At 36.1% G+C, this 22,251-nt stretch overlaps 1 protein-coding gene across 1 annotated transcript; it reads right to left on the bottom strand.

The window, feature by feature from the left end:
* Positions 1-2,036: 2,036 nt before the first annotated feature.
* On the bottom strand, positions 2,037-22,243 carry LOC121429496 (cilia- and flagella-associated protein 300-like). Its single transcript, XM_041626545.1, has 7 exons — positions 22,028-22,243; positions 19,201-19,282; positions 18,305-18,377; positions 16,608-16,774; positions 6,689-6,861; positions 5,720-5,786; positions 2,037-3,033 (listed from the first exon to the last, which is right to left on the bottom strand). Exons 1-7 carry the CDS (start codon positions 22,138-22,140, stop codon positions 2,902-2,904), a joined length of 807 nt encoding a protein of 268 aa, XP_041482479.1. The 5' UTR covers positions 22,141-22,243; the 3' UTR covers positions 2,037-2,901.
* Positions 22,244-22,251: the final 8 nt, after the last annotated feature.

The following is a 22,251-nucleotide window of genomic DNA, read 5'->3' as shown; positions in this document are numbered from 1 at the left end:
CAAACCTACTACACAAATCCACAATTTCTTTAACAAACCTACTATCAGCCAATCATATTGAATGATTTCAGTAGCTTTGAACTGTTACTGCCAAATTGTTATTCTATTTTAAGTTTTATGACACAGGCCCCTGTAATTGTTATTGACTCTTTGATTTGCATTATTCCAGTAAATAGTTCTAGGCATGCCTTATGAATATTTAACAGGTGGGCTGATGATGTCATATCCCCACTTGTTCTTTTGTATTTTATTATATATAATTAAGTTTATTCAAATTTTTCCACCAAGATTTAAGTAAAAACAATTGGATTGACAACTGATTAAGTGCATTAGTTATTCATTGCCGCAACTTATGTCATCATAATGGAGATACATCATTGACACACGTATGAAAAATTGAAATATATATGATTTCATGTAATAACATAAGAAAAATTAAAGAGGGGATGTGACATCATCAGCCCAGTTTAATGAATATTCATGATGATGTGCATATAACTGTTTTCACAAAATATTGATAAACTTGAAAATTAAATAACTTCGTTATTTGTCATCTGATTTTGATGAAATTTTCAGCATTTTGCTAAGTGAATTTTACTCTATTTATATATAATTATTCTAAGCTCCCTTTAAAGCCAAGCAAACACATAAGGTATACTGTAGATACAATGAAAGCACAAATTTAATTGAACATGGAAAGTCATGTATACACTATTTACATAGATATTCAGTTCACACACACACACACACCAATAACATTTCAATAATAATTACATTTTACAAAATGCATGTAAGAAAAGAAGTGAACATAACTTCCTTTCTACAATATTTGGAAGGAATATCCAATTATGCATGATCAAGGTGTGAAATTCAAGGACGGTTCAAGATTATAATAAAATGCAACTTATTAAATGCAGGGGAACATGCACTATTTAGAAACTAGTTACCAAACACAGTCCCAATTCTCAAAAGAAGTATTGCCCCACTATGATCCAATTATATACATGTGATAGTGGTCTGTGCGCACAATTAATAGTGCACCTAAAAATACAAGAAAGTGGATTACGCACACCTTGTGAATATTGGCTGGTTTGAGTCTGTTTCCTTGTGTCCTGGTGTAACTAAAATAAGTTTCTGTTTTCAAATCAATAGTTGAGTACACTCTCATTGAGAGGAAATGAACCAGTTGAAGTAACTGATAATATGCAGCACTTGTGAATTGCTCTTTCTTACAAAAGATAATATTTCCCAAATAATTGGTAAAATTTAGAAGATGCAAATACCAAAGCCGAAAATGTAATCTTATCTTCTGTGAGATTTATCACCCAAGAGAGTGCACCCATGTCGAAAATTGGATTTTCCCGCAATATTTTTCTGCTCATGACAATGTTTATTTGCTTTGAGAATGCACATTTCAGAATCTAGACTGCATTGAAGATAAACATAACATCACTGATGGTAGAGACAGACTGCAACATATGTATGCATGTATTGGTATCCTATTAAATCAACTGTACACAACAACAGATCAGGTTTAGATCAATTCTAGATATGGAATTGCAATTATTTTTGCGATGGTCTATCTAAGCCTTTCAATTTTGTTGATTACATATGAAGGGATACAAAGAATGTTACATGATTTACCAAGAGGCCGTTCTCATTACGCTTTCTAAAACTAGTTTACTGGAAACCGATTCAGGAAACCACTTTGGAAGATCGCTTTGCTAGCGTTCCCACTTGATCACACGAAAGTGGTTTTCAAAATCACTTCACATAAAGCGCTCTTGTTGCTATGGAAACGCTCTCAGTGGGGTGACACGTTTCGTGCGAAATTCGAAACTGCAGCATAGGCATTCTACACCTGTCGTGTGGAGTAGCGCGCTTAAATGTGCGAAGATCGCTTCCGGAAAAACGGTTGTGTCCTCACTTATGCTAAAACCAGTTTAACGAGGCAAAGCGATCTTGAAAACTACATCGCGAGGTGGTTTTCCAAACTGGTTTGGAAGATCGCTTCCAAGACCGCTTTGACCGTTCTCACTACGCGTTAAACTAGTTTCCACTAAACTAGTTTCCAGTAAACTAGTTTTAGGAACGTAGTGAGAACAGCCTCCAAGTTTCATATCAGATCGCGAAGCCTGGCCTACCCTTTTTGATTCATTCTCGGATGCATCTAATTTGTTGTGTAGTAGGCCTACTATCTAATGTCTTTTCCATCCAATTTCGGGTGATAAGACGCCACTCTTCAACCAATGATGGATTATCCATACAGGTAATAATAATAATTTATATTGTTTGAAATAGAAATCAGAAATAGAAATCTTAAAAAATTAATTTTGCCCAATTGATCGTGAACCCAGCAGTCGCTGAGCATTGCCAGATCAAATTTTATCTATCCCTTGAATCATTACACCAGACAGGGAGGTAGCAACTCTCATCTTTTAACATCTTCTGGTCTGACTCGGCAGGGGCTAGAACTTCCAAACTTCCCTTTGTGAGGTGGACGCTCTGTTAACTAAGATGGTTGATGCACGTCAGCATCTGCTAAAAGGGAATGAGCCACGATACCATACAGGCAATCATATGCAGGGTGTTATGTAAAGACACCGCTCCCAAAGAGATGGTGGAGAACACTGACTTGTCTTCTCAAAGTATGTAAAGGTCTGCCAATGGTCTTTTCCAACCAAATTGCGTGTAATAAGACACCACTCCCCCACCAATGATGGACAATGTGTACATCTATGTAAGCAACTCTATATAGGAAATAATAATAACAGACAGTTCTTGTATGCCCATAACACATTATGAATAACCTCTCTATGCGCTTCCAAATGGACGACGAATCTGCAAAAACTGTTCACACTTTCATAAAGTTCAATGCTGGAGAACATATGCTGGCTGGGGTTATGTGAAGACACCACTCCCAAAGCGATGGTAGAGAACACCGACATGTCTTTTCAGGGGATCTACGATGAAGTATGCAAAGGTCTGCCGATGATCTTGGTCACAAGGGTAAAACTGGTAATTGTCTTTATCCTACGAAAAAATACAAATAAAATGGAAACCAAAGAAAAAAACAATTGAAGGATTAAGAACCTTTTCTCATGAAGCATGAGTGCGACCCATTCATTACAAAAATTATTACCTGTTCGATAATAGGCTAAGGTCACAAACCCGAAAATTAGTCTGCTCGGTGACCAAGCGGCAAGTTTATAATCATTTTCGCCCAGGTACCAAACGGCGGCTCTTTAACCCTGTTTAACCCAAACCCTAGGCCGGGCTTTTTTGGCTGTTCTGTGGCCGGGGGGGGGGGGGGGGGGGTGATCTCGGCTGCCGATCACTCGAGCGCCGCAAAAATTTGCATGCTGGTAGTGTGCAATGTACATGAAATCTATAAGGCTGTATGGTAAAATCTCGGCCGCCAATCACTCGAGCACCGCAAAAATTTGCATGCTGGTTGTGTGCAATGTAATCTATAAGGCTGTATAGTAAAATTTTCCAAAATAATGAGATTTTATTTTATATGACTTAATTATGCTAATAAAGCTCCTAGAATGCTAATTTTTTGTAAAAATATTCTTTGTAGCATTCTTAACAATCACAATTGAAAAAAACTTCGATTTGGAAAACAATTTCATATTGTTTTATGAATTTCTTATGTATTTTTTGGCTTTTTCAACCTTTTGTTTTTCTGTTTTTTTTCACAATATTTATTGCACAACCTTTTTGAAGCATAATTATGGTAAAATCAAAGAAGATGAGAAAACTCAATTTGCATTGACTTCGTACACAAAATCACGTTTTGGAAGAATTTTTTGTCTGACATGCACTTACGAAATATTGCGTAATTTTTAAACTGCGTACCTGGGCGTGGTAAGTTTGGTCTCAAAAGATGCACGAGACTCAAAAGTATAAACGCTGCGAGTGGCGTGGTCCCCCCCAGCCTGTTTAGGGTTAATACAGTGTCGATCTTTTATTATCTTGAAAAAATATCACATTTTCTATAACGTTAGAAATGCTTTGCTTTGCAGCCTTACATGTATACCAAGTAAAGTCAAATCTGCTTTAGCTACCACCTGCATAGAAGGTCTCCTGCCCTTGAACCATTGGATTAAAGCTTTCTATAAAGATTACAGACTAATTTGATTGTCTCACTTGTACAGTATGGTCTTTATGGACAAATTTCACTGTTCTACAATGATAGCAGTTAATCACAAGATAGGACCTTAACCCATGCTTTCACCTTGGATACAGGAGATATGACTAGGCCTGGGACGAATACCCTGTTTGCTGTTTGATTGTTCACCAGGGTTATAACAATCGAATAGCTAGAACAATCAAGATTTATCAGACATTTTTAAGAAGTTGACCTAATGCATACACTACCAGTAATCACACATAGGGCGATCTGGCTTGGTCGAATGTCCCATTACAGTGCTTGTGACATGCACATCAACGCAGGCGAATGATGTAGTCACCGGCATAGACATCATTGTCATGTCATGAAAGATTTATGTTTGGGATACATTAAGTTTAGCATAAATTTCATTTGTTATCTGGTTGTCAACTATCAAAGATTATAGCTTCCGTGGATTGCGCGATCACAACGAAACTTTGCATGATGGTAGAGAATGACGTAATCTACACAGTTGCATTGGTAAATTTCACTGAATTCCTATACTTTTATTTCATATGAATTAATTATGCTAATTTATTCATGGAATGCTATTACTTGTGAAAATATTCTTTACAGCATTCCTAACTATTGTGAATGAAAAAAATTCTGGTACCAAGACCGATTTCTTCTGTATTTTATTTTTTTTTTTATTCATTATGTATTTCTATTTTTTACTTTTTGTTTTTTTTCTATGGAAATCGTTCCAGACTTAATTCTGATCATAAACAAAGCAAAATTAATTAAGTTTAATTAGTAAAAGTAGAAATAATGATACATTTATGAATTTTGGCTAAATACACAATTTGCATTGGATTTGTATATGAAATCACGTTTATGAGCAATTTTGGGTCTGACATGCACTTACATGATGTTGCGTAATGGCGTAACCGCGTACCCGGGCATCACATACATGTATATGGTCTAAAAATTTGCGCGAGACTTGAAAGTAAAAAGTCAGTGAGCGGCGAGGTCAAAAAATTTTGTGCAGCAGATATATCGCAAAAATTGTTGAGGGGGGGCCGGGGGGGGGGGGGGGGCCATTATGCCTCCCCCGGAGAATTAGGGTTAAACAATCTTTGTGCTATCATGACGAATTTGATATCAAACAAATGAGTAAGTCATGCCTCTTCATCACAGTGCTTTTTTACCAGGAGCTGAAAAATATTGAAGTGCCATTTTTTCCCCAATTTTTTTTAGACAAATCAAAAATAATAGCTTAACAAAAACATTTCATGTTTGTGCTAGTTACTTCTCAACACAAGCATTTCAGATTAAAATTTTTTGTTCAGTGGTGACATATCATGATAGGAAATGTAATATAAATCATTTGAAAAAAAATAATAAAAGAATACATTTGGCACAAATATTACTGTTTTCTTCAAAGAAAATTCCCCCTGAAATATATATTAATCCCAGTGGTATCCCAATCATGTGAAAGATACGCTCTCTCATTTGATACCAAACTTGTCATGGTAGTATTTACATTAATGTACACAGCCATGCAGTTAATCACAAGATTTAATTCAAAGTTGAAGCAGATCTTACCCATGCTTTCACCTTGAATACATGGGATATGACCCTCAGTTCTTTGGTGGATGAATCCTTCTGGACACTATTGAAGAAAGGGAAAAAATAATGAAAATAAAACAATGGAATACTGACCATAAGCTATAAATGTTGGACACGGTAATGAAAAATAAACTATAGTATGATAAGATCAAGTCTTGGGCACTCCAGCAGAACATAAAGCAAAAGCAGATTAATACACATCAGTAAGAAATATCTCATGCAAGATACCATTGCATCTAATTTTCCATGTATGAAAACAATTCTCTCTGTACATTCCATCATCTTTGAATGAAATGATGAAGACGATAACAAAAATAATCATTAAAATCAATAATAACAATAATAATAATAATAATAATCCGCTTTTATATAGCGCTTAATCCATCGGAACGACGTTTCTAAGCGCTTTACAGATATATTATTACCCCGGTCATCGGATTCAATCAGTCATTCCCGCACACAATGTGTGCACATCCTCCACTCCCTGGGGAGTATTCCAGTCAGTCGCCTGTGAGGCGCACACAATACTGGACAAGCTACAATGACTTTCACATCCTACCGGGTACCCATTTAGCACCTGGGTCGAGAGTGGCAAAGTGTGGATTAACGCCTTGCCAAAGGACGCCAGACCGCGGTGGGATTCGAACACACGACCCTCTGTTTACAAGGCGAGAGTCAGAACCACTACACCACAGCTCCTGAATAATAATGGCAATAACAATAATGAAGAGAATGATGATGCGGATGAGGATAATGATAATAATTAATAATGATAAATAATCGTTATACTAAAGCAAAATACAAAATGAAACAGGAAGTTTAATATGAATATTAATACAATATTTACAAAAAAGATATACAAACATGTATTATATTCTGCCTGAGAAAATGTGATCCATACATGATTTGAAAGCAATCAAAGAATTAAAATTTCAAGGACTTTACCTGACAAGATCTTTGTAGAGTAGTTTAGTGGTATCCAGGTAGGGTGTGATGCTATCCTCATACTGGCACAGAGATCCACCAAGACATAGATGCTCAAAGAGGCGGAAGAGAAACTGCTCCCTCTCCAGCTCAGAGTAGACCTCGTAATTATCAGAATCTTCAAGGAGAATCATCTGAAATATTTGTTGAAATTTTTTTTTTTTATTTGATGTTCACTTTTGGTTAAAAAGTTACAGTACATGTACCTTCATTTCAAATGAATTTGCATGTATGTAAATCTGCCCATCAACCCTCAATCTCTAAAGTCCTAGTCCATGAACTTGTTCTACTTTCCTCCACTTGGAAGTCAATGTTAATAATAATAAAGCCAGTAAACACAGAATATTCACCCAGGGCAGCCACTTTTCAGTTATAAAAACTGTTCACCTACTGGGCCCTGCTATTTTTACCCTGGTTTCAGCTCAGCAACCTACAGGTAAGCGCTCAAGCATTCAAGGAATTTCCTCCTACCGGGAATCCATTCGCCTCACCTGGGTTGGATGCAGAACAATGTGGGTAAATTTCTTGCTCAAGAAAAACACGTCATGGATAGGAATCGAACCTTAACTCGCAGATTGAAAGACGAGCCCTAACCACTAAACCACAACACCCCCAGAGTTAAGTAACATATTTCTTTCAATTTGTTAATTTCACTCACAGGCCAGACAGTGCTATTTTATACTGTATGTCTTCGGAAAAGTGGTAGACACACAAGCCTCTCATATGGTAATGAATGTTGGTGGCAAAAGTACAAAATCCACACACCCTGTGTACTATGAATGAGTATAAAAATTCAATCTGAATTCATGTATGCTTGATTGGTGAAAATGGGTCTTCACTACAAAGCAGAAGTTGTGTTCATTGAAGGAAAAAGGGACATTTTGAGATCAGGTTGCACTTTCATGTATGAATATTAACAGCCAGACTGTAGGAGCAAAGTTACATGTACTTGAGTTTTGCTTTAAAAAAATGTCTAGAAATAAATACTGGTAGACATGTATGTACATGTAGGAGGAAGAGAAGGGGGAGAGGGAGAGAGGGGTCGGCAGAGACAGATTAAGGCAGTCATATGCAGAGAAACATACAGAGACAGATAAAACTCTACCCTCTATATTTAATGGGAACTGAGATCCTCGTTTCAGAATGCCGAGATACATTTAAATTAAAAACTGGGATCACTAAAATATAAAAGGAGGAAATTGAGCCACTGCACTGCCACTACATAAAGTAAAAAGATATAAATAATTCTTTGAGATACACACACATCGATTCTACAAAATATGCCATTTGCAGTACCTTGTACTGTGTACAGACCTGTTTGTATTCTTGCCATTTATGTAGTTGGAATGCTCGTTCTCCTAGTAGTAAAGTGATTCTTTTACCCATTCATAAAAGAAAAATGAATATTCTATTGGAAACAAGTCGACCGTAGCTTGCAAACAAACTGGTAGTGGCACAAAAGGATTCAAACAGACTTTGAACACCATACGACAATCGTATTGTAGTATCCCATATCTCATCAATGGCTGCATATCGGTACACGTAACGCGCGCTGCATCAGAGGTCAAATGTCATCATGCATGCACGAACGGAACTTCCGAACTACACGTACATGTAGCAGGCCTTCTCTTTTTTTTACAGCCGGTATCATGTACCGGTACATGTATCTCAATTTTTTTTCTATAGATGATATCTGTACCGCTAAAGCACACATGGTTATCGAGAGCCACCAGTTTTGCTACGCACCTCCTGGATGTACAGCAGCTTTTCTCTCTGGTCCTTTCCATCACGGGATAAACTGCCATTGCCAGTTTTGAAATACATATATATAATCTAGAGGCCAAGCATTTCTTTTGGACAACCTGGATTGTGATAGGCTGAATGCCTGCAGCCCCCTTAAAGTCTCTCTACAAGGAAAACAGTGCCATTTTGATAATGAAGATCATTCTTTGCCTTGCACTGCTCTCCATGCATGCACTAGAGGGATTCTGTATGCAGCGGGTAGAGCTTTCATCAAACTGCGATGGGGTGGATGATTGCGAGTGTGTGGACAACAATGAAACAAATTTTGAAATCCAAGGAGGAAGTATCTCTGCCCATGAATTCCAGAGTATGAGGTTACCTCTGACTGATCTGATAAAGGTCATAAATAATAAAACAAAACTTTTCATCGTCAATTATGACATAACAATAGCCAAAGGTCAACACCTGATAGTCAAACCAGGTGGACTATACCAAGGTCGTCTGGACATTGATTGGGGGTATCACCTAATGAACATAAAATGCGGGCTCCTAACACTTGATCTTGCACTGCAGGATCTTGAATACGGCGACCATCGCATACTCCACTTGGAAGCAAGAGTAGATGACACACTGTACGTGTCACCACAGAGATTATGGTTCCCTGATCTCAAGAAGATAGAAGAGAACTTTTCTTCCTCTACAACGACAACCGAACCCAATATAACTGTTCCTGAGCCAACAATTGTCAATAACACCATTCCTGAAAAGGACGCAAATGACACCTCATGCAAATGTAGAGCAGAGGAAAACATACAAACAATCACTTCTCTTACAGAAGTCATAATCCAGAAAATCAAGAAAAACACGTTTCTGGTCTTTTGTGTCAGTTTTCTAGCTTTTTGTGTGGTATGGATCATCATCACCGTGTACAGTTACATGTACAAGTACACACACAAGAACAATTCTCAATATGTAAGTAGGCCTACATGTAAAAGGAAATATTTTTCTCTGGTCAATAAAACAGGAAGCCATCTTCATGCATATATACATCATGAACAATTTACCCATTGTAATGCAATAATGCAACAGCGATGAAATTCATCAAAAATGACTAGTAACAAAATATAAAAACTGCATGCAATCTGTCAACTTTCTGGGCTCATGCCTTTCTCTGTCCTTGATCATCTCACATGGATTCTACACTTATATCTTGTATTAATGAATGAAGGACAGTCTGAACATTGTTTTCCAATCTCTCTATGACCTACACAGGACACAAGATGGGACAGTGGCAACTTGAATGTGTACATAAAACCACAGGTGTTCCAAGGAGCAGATACTCTACAGGATCAAGAGATGCTCTTAAGAAGCAACAGGGTACAGGATGTGTACATACCTCCTGGATACACACTGGAAGCATTTTCTGGAAAGCAAGGTGACTTGCTATATAACATGAAGCCAAATCTTTAATAAGTTTTTTTAATAAGTAATACATGTACATGTAAACATAGCCATATATACCAATTTTATTTTTGTATATTTGTAAGTGAGGAGAGTTCCCAGTAAAAGCACATCCTAGTCAATATGCAAATGAGGGGACTGATGACGTCACTCACTATTTTGTATTTTATAATATGAAACATTCTTATTTTTTTCCTCATTGGAAGATGAAAAGGTTTTCCTCCTCCACAAACAAAAATTGAAATAGTATTTTCAAGGAATAAAAAAAAGAAATAGTAAGTGAGGGACATCATCAACTCTCATATTTGTATGTTGCTGAGTTGTGCAGATCATAGTTAGGTGAAAAATTAGTGAAACTTAAAAATGTTATAATTTTCCTATTTTACATCCGATTTGGATGACAATTCAGTGATCATGTTTGATTTTGCTCTATTGATTCAAATCTACATTTTCATTGGGAATTGACCATTAAATCTATTAAGAAATGTGCATATATCTTTAATCCAAATGGTTCACTGTAAACCCAGGAAAAATTTATTCATGTTCACTGGTTTAGTCATAATGAACTAGTGAACATAACGTCAGACTCACATGGTGTCTTCCATGAAAACTAACAAAGCACTCTACATGCTCAAGGGTTCCTTTCCATACATGAACATGTATGTGCTTGTTTCTCTCTCTCCCAGTCTCTCTTTTTTTTCTTTCTCTCATTCTCACTACATGTCGCTGTGGTCTTCCCAAACACATCTACATGTATGTCCAAAGTGAGTCTTATTCTTAGAACATTGAAAAATTGTGATTTACATATCAAGTCCAGTGTAATGGCACTTAAAAAGATTTTTCACTATTGCTCCACCGTCAATGTGTACTCCTGGCCTATCATATTTTTTGACATGTTTTATGACATATTATTATATACATGTACTTAATTTCAAAAAGGATATGTTAGTTCTTCTGCTCTGATAAAAAAAAATTAAATTCTTAATAATTTTTTACAACACCATTCATATGATAACAAAATACTATGTTCATTGATCCTGAAAGGCCTAAATGACATTTGACCTTGATCGTGTGAGCTGAAACTCGCATGGGATGCTGAGTGATACTTATTACTCTTCTTATGTCCAAGTTTCATGAACTACATCCATAAACTATGGGTGCATCATGGTCAAGTGGTTCTGACGACTCTCGCCTTTCAAACAGAGGGTCGTGGGTTCAAATCCTAGCCATGGTGTGTTTTCCTTCAGCAAGAAATTTATCCGTACTCTGCTGCACTCAACCAAGGTGAGGTAAATGGGTACCGACAGGAAGTAATTCCTCAAAAAGCTGTGTTCACCAGAATCAGTAGACTAGCTTAGTTGGGGTAATATAGGAGCGCCTTGAGCACCTAGCGAGGTGGATATGTGCGCTATAAAAATCCTATATTATTATTAAACTTTCAAATTTACTATGGCATTTCATCAAATATGTGTAGCTCCAACATGGCCTAAATGACCTTGAACTTGAACTAGGTCCATATACTTTATGGCATTTCAAAAAGTTAACCTTACATGTAGGTTAAGTTTTCAATGTTGAGGACGCTGTTGCCTAAAATAGTCTTGCTCTGCTATGCAGGGGAGACGATAACAAAGAAGTTTGCAGGCTAGCTGTCAGAGTGTCTCAACACTCTATTCTTTTTATTATCAGCCATGTATTTTGTGAAGTACTAGCTCCATTAAAAAGAATTTGCGAAAATGCATTTGTTTTTCATCCAAATGTGCTTATTTTGTATGTACAAACTATTTATGGTATTTGTAAAAATGAAAAAAAGTGTGATAATACATAAATTTGCTAGACATGTATTTACTGTTTTCACATAGTCAAATCTACGCATGTATGAACTTCTTTATTTTCCGACATTTTGTTTTTCATTGTTTTTTTATGAAATTTGTCATTGACACTAAATGTAATTAATAAAACAGTATAAAACCAAGTAATTTCAAATAGTAAAATGAAATACATGTATGTTAGATTTATGAATTTTGGCTCCATACAGATTTCGCATTGGATTCATACTGTTTTTGAGTAATTTTGTTGTCTGACATGCAATGTCGTGTAACTTTTGAACCGTAATCCCAGGCACTGCGACTTTTAAAGTTGCGTGAGACTCGGAGGAAAATATTCACAAAGCATCATAACATGAGCTTTTAACATGCAAACATGGTGTGCGATTGATGTAAATTGAGAGCTTTCCACCTACCACCTACAGGTAGTGAGGGTTAGTTTAATATAGGGGAAAAGTTTTGATATTATAACTGTCCTACATGTACATCATCATGAACATTATTGTGCCGAATACCCTGATAACCAACAAAATAGTAATCTAATTTATAATATAGCTATGTCATCCTGTGCATGCCAATAGATAGATATAATTTTAGGCTAAAACAAACATTATGGTTTCCTTTTGAATAAGAAATATGCAGATATGTGTATGTATTGGTAACTACCAGAATACATGTGCAATTATTATTACATTTTGAGCTGTCTCTTTTACTGGCAAAATCATGTGTATGAAAATGGGCTCATAGTTAGGTATGAAGTTAACTTTGTCTGTGTAATACATGAGTGCCATATGCGTATGTTATGGCCCAAATTCACAAAGGTGGTTTGAATCTGTAGTTTCCAACCATGATTTATGCAAATTTAATCTTCAATAATGCAGAATTCAGCACAGATACTGAGAAAGCCTCCTTGAATGCATGCTTTTTTCCACTGGGAGCTATGACACTTTTCCATAAGGTTTAATGGATGTGAATTTTAGAAAGTTGACTCATACAGTGCGGGTGAATATTTTATTTCAATGTAAGTTGATTATCGCCAGCAAAATATTACAGATACAGGTATGTCGTTGAGTCTCAAAATCATGAAGACAGTTCAAGGGAGAAATGGGGGGAATGAAAGTAAGGCCTTCTTCGGAGCTTGTCAAAAAAAGTGGGGTTTAGCATACCAACTTTATACGAGTTCTGAGTAGGTTTATTAAATTGATACAAAAATAGTAATTTTGATCAATATAATAGTTATTAACTTTTCATAATTGACAATAATTTGGTCATATCATGTTAACGATACTAATAAAACCATTTATATCGAATGTTTGATATTTTTTCAATATTGTATAATTTTGATAACATTGGAATACTTCCCAGCACTACTCATTAATGCTGTAATCTAGGTAATAATCATTCATTTAGCTCTGACACCACAACATGTACATGTACATGTAGACCAGGGCCCCTGTCACAAGTGGATCTTCAAAATTAACATTTTCTGATTTATATTCCTAATTTAGTTTAAGGAGCTAGAATAATTTTCAAGGATTTGATTAATCTAGTAGATTTGATTAATTTAGTAAAGCTGTGAAAGCGAGTACTTTGCAGCGAGCGATTTGTTGTAATAGGTGATCACTGTTGTAGAACTCTATTCTTTATGACCGCTTGCCCGTGGTAACATAAATTACGCAAATGAGTTTGGGGTAAAGGTCACGAGCCACACCGTCGCGTTAGATCGGGCAAGGCTACGTGCGTTGGTTAGGAACCCGTCATTACGTTTCTTGTGTTTATTCAAACATGTTCTGTTTCAGTTCTTGCCAGCAAGCTTAAGGAAAGCTAAGATGGTTTATGTTTTCTTGTTTGAAGCCAGTGTTTGCTAATTTCTGTTGTCGAAGATGACACAACTAAACCTACACTTCAGTTCCAATACATTTCTTTTGCTTGGAAAACTCACGTGCGGTGGTAAGCGTTCATTAAAATCTTTATTTATTGCTTATCAGAAGATAATGTGTATTTAGAGGTTCTGAATCATTCATCTATTAATACTTATTATACAAGCATGATAGAAAGTCTCGCTTATGGTTAAATAGCTTTTTTGGAAATGTAATAGTGTGAAAAATGATCTATTATGACCAAAGGAATAATTGAATTTTATTGCATTCCTGTTATCAACATTTTCCTTTTTTCTAATCAGAGATAGGATTGGTGTGTTTGTGTATGAATGCGAGTGGATGTGCTCAGAGGGCATTCGTTAAATCAAAGCGGATTTCAAATGAGATTTCTAGATGAAAATTTGAATTATTCTTTCAAACAGAGTTTTACTTGTGGTTTAAAACTGCTGATAGTATGACGTCAGGACAGTCGAAGCATTCCCCGATACACGCAACGTAGACGTCAGAGGGCGCTGTCTCCAGTGGGACGCTACGGAGTCGTCGAGGAGTCGTCGCGTCGGTGGATCAGGACATTGCACATGCGTGGCAACGATATCGTTGGACTTTTGTGTTTTGGCATGCCACATGGACATCGGGCCCATCCTTGAACTTTTTCAGGTTTTCCCCTTGTATGAATGTGCTTGATTGAGTGAGTGTTTGGGTGATTTATTTAGATTTCATTTCAGATCAATTTTGCCAAAAAGAAATTCATTGTTTAATTTGATATAGTTAATTTATTGATAATGGAATTTCACTGAGTATGTGACATCAAAGAACTGGTTTGTAATTGAATTAAATGTACTTAAAATAAATTCAAAGTCTTAAAAGTCTATTATTTGATCTCTTGTCCTAAGATCTCCTTCTCTTATTTACTGGTTCCTTAGCAGGGCCGTGACAGCACCATTGCATAAAAGCTACTATATAGTAACTTTGCCATCCAGTGGTAATTACAATGGTAACGATGCTCAACGGACAATCATAATCAAGGATTTCAGATGGCAAAGTTACTACCTTTTATGCAATGGACCCTGGGGCCTACGTGCAGATGCCACCATCAGTCTGGGTTCTTTGGTGTTTCACACAACACCAGAGGAAAGCAATGTGGAGGTTAATACACAAAACTGTGTGTAAAATTCTTGATGAGTCTTGATTAATATAATAAAGATATATACATAAACAAAACTAGATACTTTTTTGGTCGGGAATATGACCTTGCATTTTGTGTGATTACCTTTTTTTTTTGTTGTTTGCTTGTCAAATTTTCCAGCCCCTGGTCCCCCCACCTTTGGGGAGAGATTTGTGCGGGTAATTGAACCTTTCCCCTGGAGTCAGCGAAAAATACTTTGCAGGATATAAATTGAGGGAGGGCTTAATTACGTCCAAGTACCACTGTCAGGACGTCTGGAAAGACCAGATTTCGCTCATCCGACAACTGCACACCGTGCTGTTTACAAGCTTCATGCTTTCCTCATGATTCAGAATTGGCATTCTCTTATCAGGAAGGCCAGCATGAAATTTTGAACATGTTCAAAAATTCACGCCGCTCTCGGCAATCTGAATAAAAGCCCGCCGCTCTTACCTCATTCTCACAATGCTGTTGCTACACTGCTTCTGATTTCAACCGTGATCCTTTCCAGCCCCCCACCAATCTACTTATCGGGATGGATCGAAAAAAAATTCAGATTGGTGCATTAATGAAACTGCCATTTTGGGCCCTGATAGCTCTGGGTTTCTAAATGTACATGTAGATGCTTTTTGGTGAAATTCAAGCAAATATGGTACAATTTACCATACAGCCTTGTAGATTCCATCGCACACTACCAGCGTGCAAATTTTGCGGCGATCAGCGGCCGAGATCTCGGGGGGGGAGGGGTGTCACAGAACAGCCAAAAAAATACATTAAACAGTCCCCAGTACGTTTTTACAGAGATAGTAAAGTTGGAAGTTGGGGATAACTTTTAGAAGCCTACTTATGGAATCAGGAGTGTTCACAGTTGGTATCTCATCCTGATCAAATAAAAAAATTCCCTGCATAAAGCATGTTAAAGGGATGGTCCGGGCTAAAATTATTCATATCTAAATAAATAAAGTAAAATTCACAGAGCAAAATGCTGAAAATTTCATGGAAATTGGATAACAAATAACGAAGTTATTTAATTTTTAAGATTTGCATTATTCCAGTGAAACAGTTCTGGGCATGTCTTCATGAATATTCATTAGGTGGGCTGATGATGTCATATCCCCACTTTTTCTTTCATGTTTATTAGATATTTATTGACACAACTTATTTCATCTTAATGGAGGCACATCATTTAAACATATATGAAAAAATGAAACAATTATAATTTCATGTAATAGCATTAGAAAAAGGGAAAGTGGGGATATGACATCATCAGCCCACCTAATGAATATTGATGATGTGCATATAACTATTTTCACAAAATATGGTCATACTTCTAATGTCAATAACTTTGTTATTTGTTATCCGATTTCCATGAAATATTCACCATTTTGCTCTGTGAATTTTACTTTATTTATTTAGACATGAATAATTTTAGCCCGGACCATCCCTTTAACATGCTTTATGTAGAGAATTTTTTTATTTGATCAGTATGAGATACCAACTGTGAACACTCCTGATTCCATATGTAGGCTTCTAAAAGTTATCCCAAACTTCCAACTTTACTATCTCTATAAAAACTTACTGGGGATGGTTTAATGTATTTTTTTTGGCTGTTCTGTGACCCCCCCTCTGAGATCTCGGCTGCCGATCGCCACAAAATTGTACCATTTAGATTGATATTGATGAATATGAACTCCTAGCAATTTCGATATTCAAGCTTTTTTATTTTTGCACTTTTGAATCGATTGGGAGCCAAACTACATGTATCTGACCCTCTTTTAGAATCATCCCCAAACCCAACACCCACACACCTTTCTGACTTCATCCGATATCGTGAAATCCTCGTAAAACTCATCAAAGCACTTGACGATGCGGCCACCTTCTCTCACAAGCTCCTCCCCCTCTAGACGATCAAAGAAGGTCATCGAGGTCACAGAACAAGGAACTTGCACAACCTCCACCTTCTCTGCTGCGAATCCTGCAGTATGTTAACAAAGCATGAAGACCAGTGAAAAACAAGCAGGGACTTCAGGCAATTATCCTGCAATACTAATTAAATAGACACCATTAATGAAAAAAAAATCCACCCTCAGATTATTTCTATGTCTATCGTTCATAATATGTTTAATTTTTAATTGGACTTCAAGCAGCCCCTACAAAAAAATAAAAACATTCAATTTTAAAGGAGAATGAAACCATTGGAACAAGATAACTCGTGTGAAAACAGAAAAATCAAAGAAACAGATCAACGAAAGTTTGAGAAAAATCGGACAAATAATGAGAAAGTTATGAGCATTTGAATATTGCGGTCACTAATGCTATGGAGATAGCAAATTGGCAATGCGACAAAGATGTGTGATGTCACTTGTGAACAACTCTCCCCATTACTTAAGTATATATTTCACTAGAATTGCCTCTTTTATCACATCTATCCATAAATCATGTGTTCTGTCTACATGATGAGGGCATGTAATACATATTTTTTAAGAATACATCATGGATAAAGAGTTTGTTTCATCATAAGAAAAAGCAAAAAGAGAAATTTTGAGGGTATTTTACAGTCCACCAAAGGGAAAGTTGTTCATCAGTGACATCACACATCCTTGTCGCATTGCCAATGTGAGGATCTCCATAGCATTAGTGATTGCAATATTCAAATGCTCATAACTTTCTCACTATTTGTCCGATTTTTCTCAAACTTTCTTTATTCTTATTCTTTGATTTTTCTGTTTCTACACAAGCCTATTTGTTCCAAAGGTTTCATTGCCCTTTAACACTGATAATGACAATTCAAAATGAAAAATGAGAAAAAAAACTAACATTCATGAACATACACACAGGGGGAAGGGGGTGTAAAGCAGTGTAAGGCAGTTGCCCCCCCCCCCCCTAAAAAATGGTTTCAATATACAAAAGCGCTCGGCCACTTCTCTCCCTTGTTTTTTGCTTTTAAAAAAATTATAAGTGTCTTGCCCCCCCCCCCGCAAAAATTTCATTGTACGGCCATGCTACCATTCAATAGGGTGTACATGTAATATGCGTATGAAAATTACCAGTTCATAGTCAATGGAAACACTATTTGGTACCCAAACTATTTGCCTCAACTGAACTGCACACAGAATGTGATCCCTCCCTTGCCAAGGTACGGTTGCTACGATATCACAATGTAGTGATCAACTGCAAAACTTCCATTAGCCAAGTACGGTTTCTGTTTCATGTCAATTCGGTTCAATAGACTGACCATCAATCCTAACTGTATCAAAATTCAAATTTACAAAATATAGATCATAACAAATAATGAAATATGGCCTAGACCTGAAATCAAACTCATATCATAAGATAAGGCCACCATGGGATCACTTGCACAAAAACATTTGCACCAAAATACCTGAATTTTCTTTGGTGAAAAGTAACAGTGACCACGTTGGTTGATCATGCTTCTTTCTTAAAAAATAAACTTTTGACATTCAAAACAGTGTCGAGAATATGAAATTAAAAAATGAATACTCACCAGGAGGACCCCAAGATCCACTGTCTGATAGTGTACCTAGGGTTGCCATGACAATGGGGTCTTTGAAGAAATCCTAGTGTAAATGAATGATATTAAAAACAAAACCAACTTTATATGCTACTTTGCTTTTAATGTTTGTACATGTAATATGATATATTAAAATTCTATGTAAAAACAGTCTTAGCCTATCTTTTTAGCAAATCAGTTACAGGAATATTGACTATAACGGAGCACGAGCATAGCTTGTTTTCCTTGGAAACTGTCCATGAAGACTATCCGCTCATAAAGATCACTTTTTTACTCCTTCGCTGGTCGTAATACCATAGTCTGTACCTCAACAAAAATATCTAAATACAATAATGGCCCATTATAAATATTTCAGGAATTCTCCATGACTTATGAATGAAAAATGAAATTAAAAAATGAAAAGAAACTGAAATTAATAAATGTAAAAAAAAAAATTGAACATCTAAATACAAAATGACTAGTGGGTCTATGAGTAGAAATAAACATGTATTAACATAGAGCAAAAGATCTAGACCATAATCACATCTCTATTTGTAAATTTGTATTCTACTGGGTATTTTTGTGTGTGGACAATTGTTTTCTTGTCATTTTCGGGAGGAAGAGATTGGTAGATGGGAGGGAGGGCTATGAAATTATTGTACAGGAAAATGCTCTCCATGAGTAGTAAAAACTTTATGTCGACTCTTATCCTATTTTACTTTTTTGAAGAAGTAGGCCCCTCTGGTAAATCTTGGATCTTCATCTAGATAGGGGGATGATGTTTTTTATCTATTTTATTTTCTTTTTTACTTCTACACTTTTAAGAAAAAAGTGACTTAGAGATGCTAATTTAGTTTAGAGAGTTAAGAGTTAGAGTAGTCTGTACTTACCAAAATAAAGTCATCCTTCTGATAAGCTTGAAATAATTGGTCATAGCTGAAATACTGCACAAACATCCGACCCTTCATTCCCCTGAAAATTACAAAGAAATCTTTGTGACTAAACAATTTCATCCCTATTGAAACTATGGCTAAACACACAGAATCTGTTGGGCACTCGCACCCCCCCCCCCTGACAATTATTGGAATAACAAAAATGAAATAAATATCAAATTAATAAATAAGTAAATAATATGAAAATTTGTGGCAAACAGAAATAATTTTATTATTCCAGATTTTAGTAAAAACACAGGGGAATGGCAATCTCAACACACATCCACAAATAAAAATTTGAAATCTGTCTCTTAAAACTTTTTATTTTTTTTAATATAAACTTGTTTACTGTCAAAAAAAATCTGTCCATACATCCCATACATTAGTTAAAAACCAATTGAAATATTTTATCAAGTTATTTCTCATAATACGATACTTGTATTGTTACATCTCTGGGAAGTTCTAATTTAGTAAGTATGAAAATGTTATATCACGAAAAGTCTCAAAAATTTAGTTTACTTTTTAGTAAAAAGTCAGTTAAATAAAAAAAAATATTACGTATGGTATGTACCACTAACGGATCCAGGGGGGCATGGCCGGCCTGTGCCCCCCCCTTCAGAAGCAAAATTGAAATTTGTAATGTAAAAATGGCGTTGAAACAGAAGTGTGCCCCCCCCCCCCCTTTTTTGCTTGTTGAATTTTTGGAGGGACAAAATCTCCTTAATTTTGGGTTAAAAACTTTTTTGGTTGTTAAATTTTTCCATGTAAAAATGTGCCCCTCCCCCTTTCTGGAAAATCCTGGATAAGCACAATGTCAATGGGGAGATTTGTTGAATGGAGAAAAACAAATTTTAAGAGTGCTCTAAAAAGTGATAATACTTCATTACCTTTTCTTTAGTTTTTAAAGACTGATTTGTTATAAATACTGATTAATGAAAACATTCAAAGCGAAGAAAATAATGTGAAAATTGAAAAATATGAAGAAAAAAAATTGAAACAATAGAAATGCATGAAAACATGAAAAACAAGAAAACAAAATTGTTGAAATGGCTATTTTTCTTTTCATTCATATTAAATATGTCTCAATAGAACATTTTAAAAGAAAAAAAAAACTTTTGTTATTTCCATAGACCTATATTGAATTATTTTAATTTTTGAAATTATGGGGAAGAGTGCACTTGTGTGCGTTCTCTATGAATGAGGACAAAATGTAAAGCAAAATGACCCATACGTGACATGCTATTAATTTGTTTAATTAGAGGGGTTTGGCTTATGACATGAAACTTGCCTTAGAGTTAGAGCCTTGTGACTTCTGTCACACTAAGTAAGTTACAAGTTGTCAAATGAAATACTTCCAGAGCAGAGAATTCTAAACTTGAAAAAATGTTTTGAAAATTGTCTTTTTTATGTGTGTCCCATAGCCATAGGTACGACTAACAGCACATCTTTTCTCTCTAAAACTGAGGTCAAGACAAGGTCATATGTCACCATTTTTTGTATGATTATTCTTCTCCCAGACTGAGTCTACTTTGCATCATGAGGGTCATAGTCATTCAACAGTCACTGTTTTTAAGGGTCATTAAAGCCTCTGAAATGTCCCATACATAACAGTAACACGTGTGAATTCTTGGACAGAAAATCATTTTATTTTTAAAGATTTACTTTAATGTAACGTCGTTAGGTATATCAATCGATATCAATTGTCCAAAATTACCATGGCCTTGGACCATGATAATGCCTATTTTTTCTGAAAATTTTAAAACACTCTTTAAAGTCAAGGGGTGGTATTCTGAGGTCATTTTATCTTTGAAATATTTCATTTTATCTCTTAAAATGAAATTGGTATTCTGAGATGACTTTTTATCTCTCAGATAAAATTTACAATTTTATCTTGCGTATACATTTTAACTTGCGTATGTATAGATAATACGCAACAGAACAGTGCCTGCATAGACATACTCATCGCGTATCTGGGTATTGCAACGCGGATGTGCTTGTTACCAAGTTACTTTGAAGAAAAAAATGACATAAAATTAAAAGAGGGTAGGGATTTTATCTCCGCGACGTTGATTTCACCAATATTTCTAGGTGAATTAACCCCAAATGTTTACATGAAAATGAAGAAAAATTATATATTTATTGAGAATAACACCTTAATGTTATTCCTGTACAATCAGAAAGTATTTCATAAGACATGTAAGACTTGTCTAGTTGTCTTGACTAATAATATTGTCTTTGAAATGATGCTTGAAAAGATGCGATATAGACTTCGAAAAAAGATGAGAGTATTGTCCTTTTTGTTAAAAAGAAATCTCTGTAAAGACACGCAAGCGTATAGTGCAAGCGTATTTGAAGTCAATAAATTGACGCAATATCACCCCTTTGCCACACCTCCTGGCAGAATGGATTTCAATTGGTAGAGTGACACGACACACGAGAGAGAAGCGCGTTTCTAATTGGATATTGATTAAAAAGTACGTGTGTCTTACAGAGATAAAATGACAATGAATGAAGATAAAATTGTTCTCAGAATACCAATTCAGAGAGATTCAGAATACCACCCAAGACTATTTGGGGAGGCGGGGCGGCTAGCTAGGACAGGAGCAGGAGCCTCCTGGCAAGTAGTAACCCAGGGAGCTCCCTGGCCTGGGTTACCTGCCTGGCTAGGTGCTGCCCGGCAGGAGGCTAGGCTCGGGGGAGTGCGGGCTGTGCGGCGCAGGCCGGCTCGCTGTAGTGCTAGCACTAGCAGTTTATATTCGCCCGAGAAAGACGAGGATATCCTTACCATTTCATCAGCAAATCTTGCACCTCACTGTTCTTTAAAGACGCACATATCCTATCCAGCTCCCTAAACTGAAACTTATTGTCCTTCTGTGCACCTCCGGAACTTGTAGCCATACTTAGTTAGACGAGAAATCGAATGAATTCGAACTTGAACTTCGAGTTGAAGTTTGAACTTCGTACCAATTATGCAGCTATTGCGCCACCTACTGTTCGGTTTATGGACTT

The sequence above is a fragment of the Lytechinus variegatus genome, chromosome 16 (assembly GCF_018143015.1).
Source record: "Lytechinus variegatus isolate NC3 chromosome 16, Lvar_3.0, whole genome shotgun sequence".
Lineage (NCBI taxonomy): Eukaryota > Metazoa > Echinodermata > Echinoidea > Temnopleuroida > Toxopneustidae > Lytechinus > Lytechinus variegatus.
This window is presented reverse-complemented; position numbering and strand designations above follow the sequence as displayed.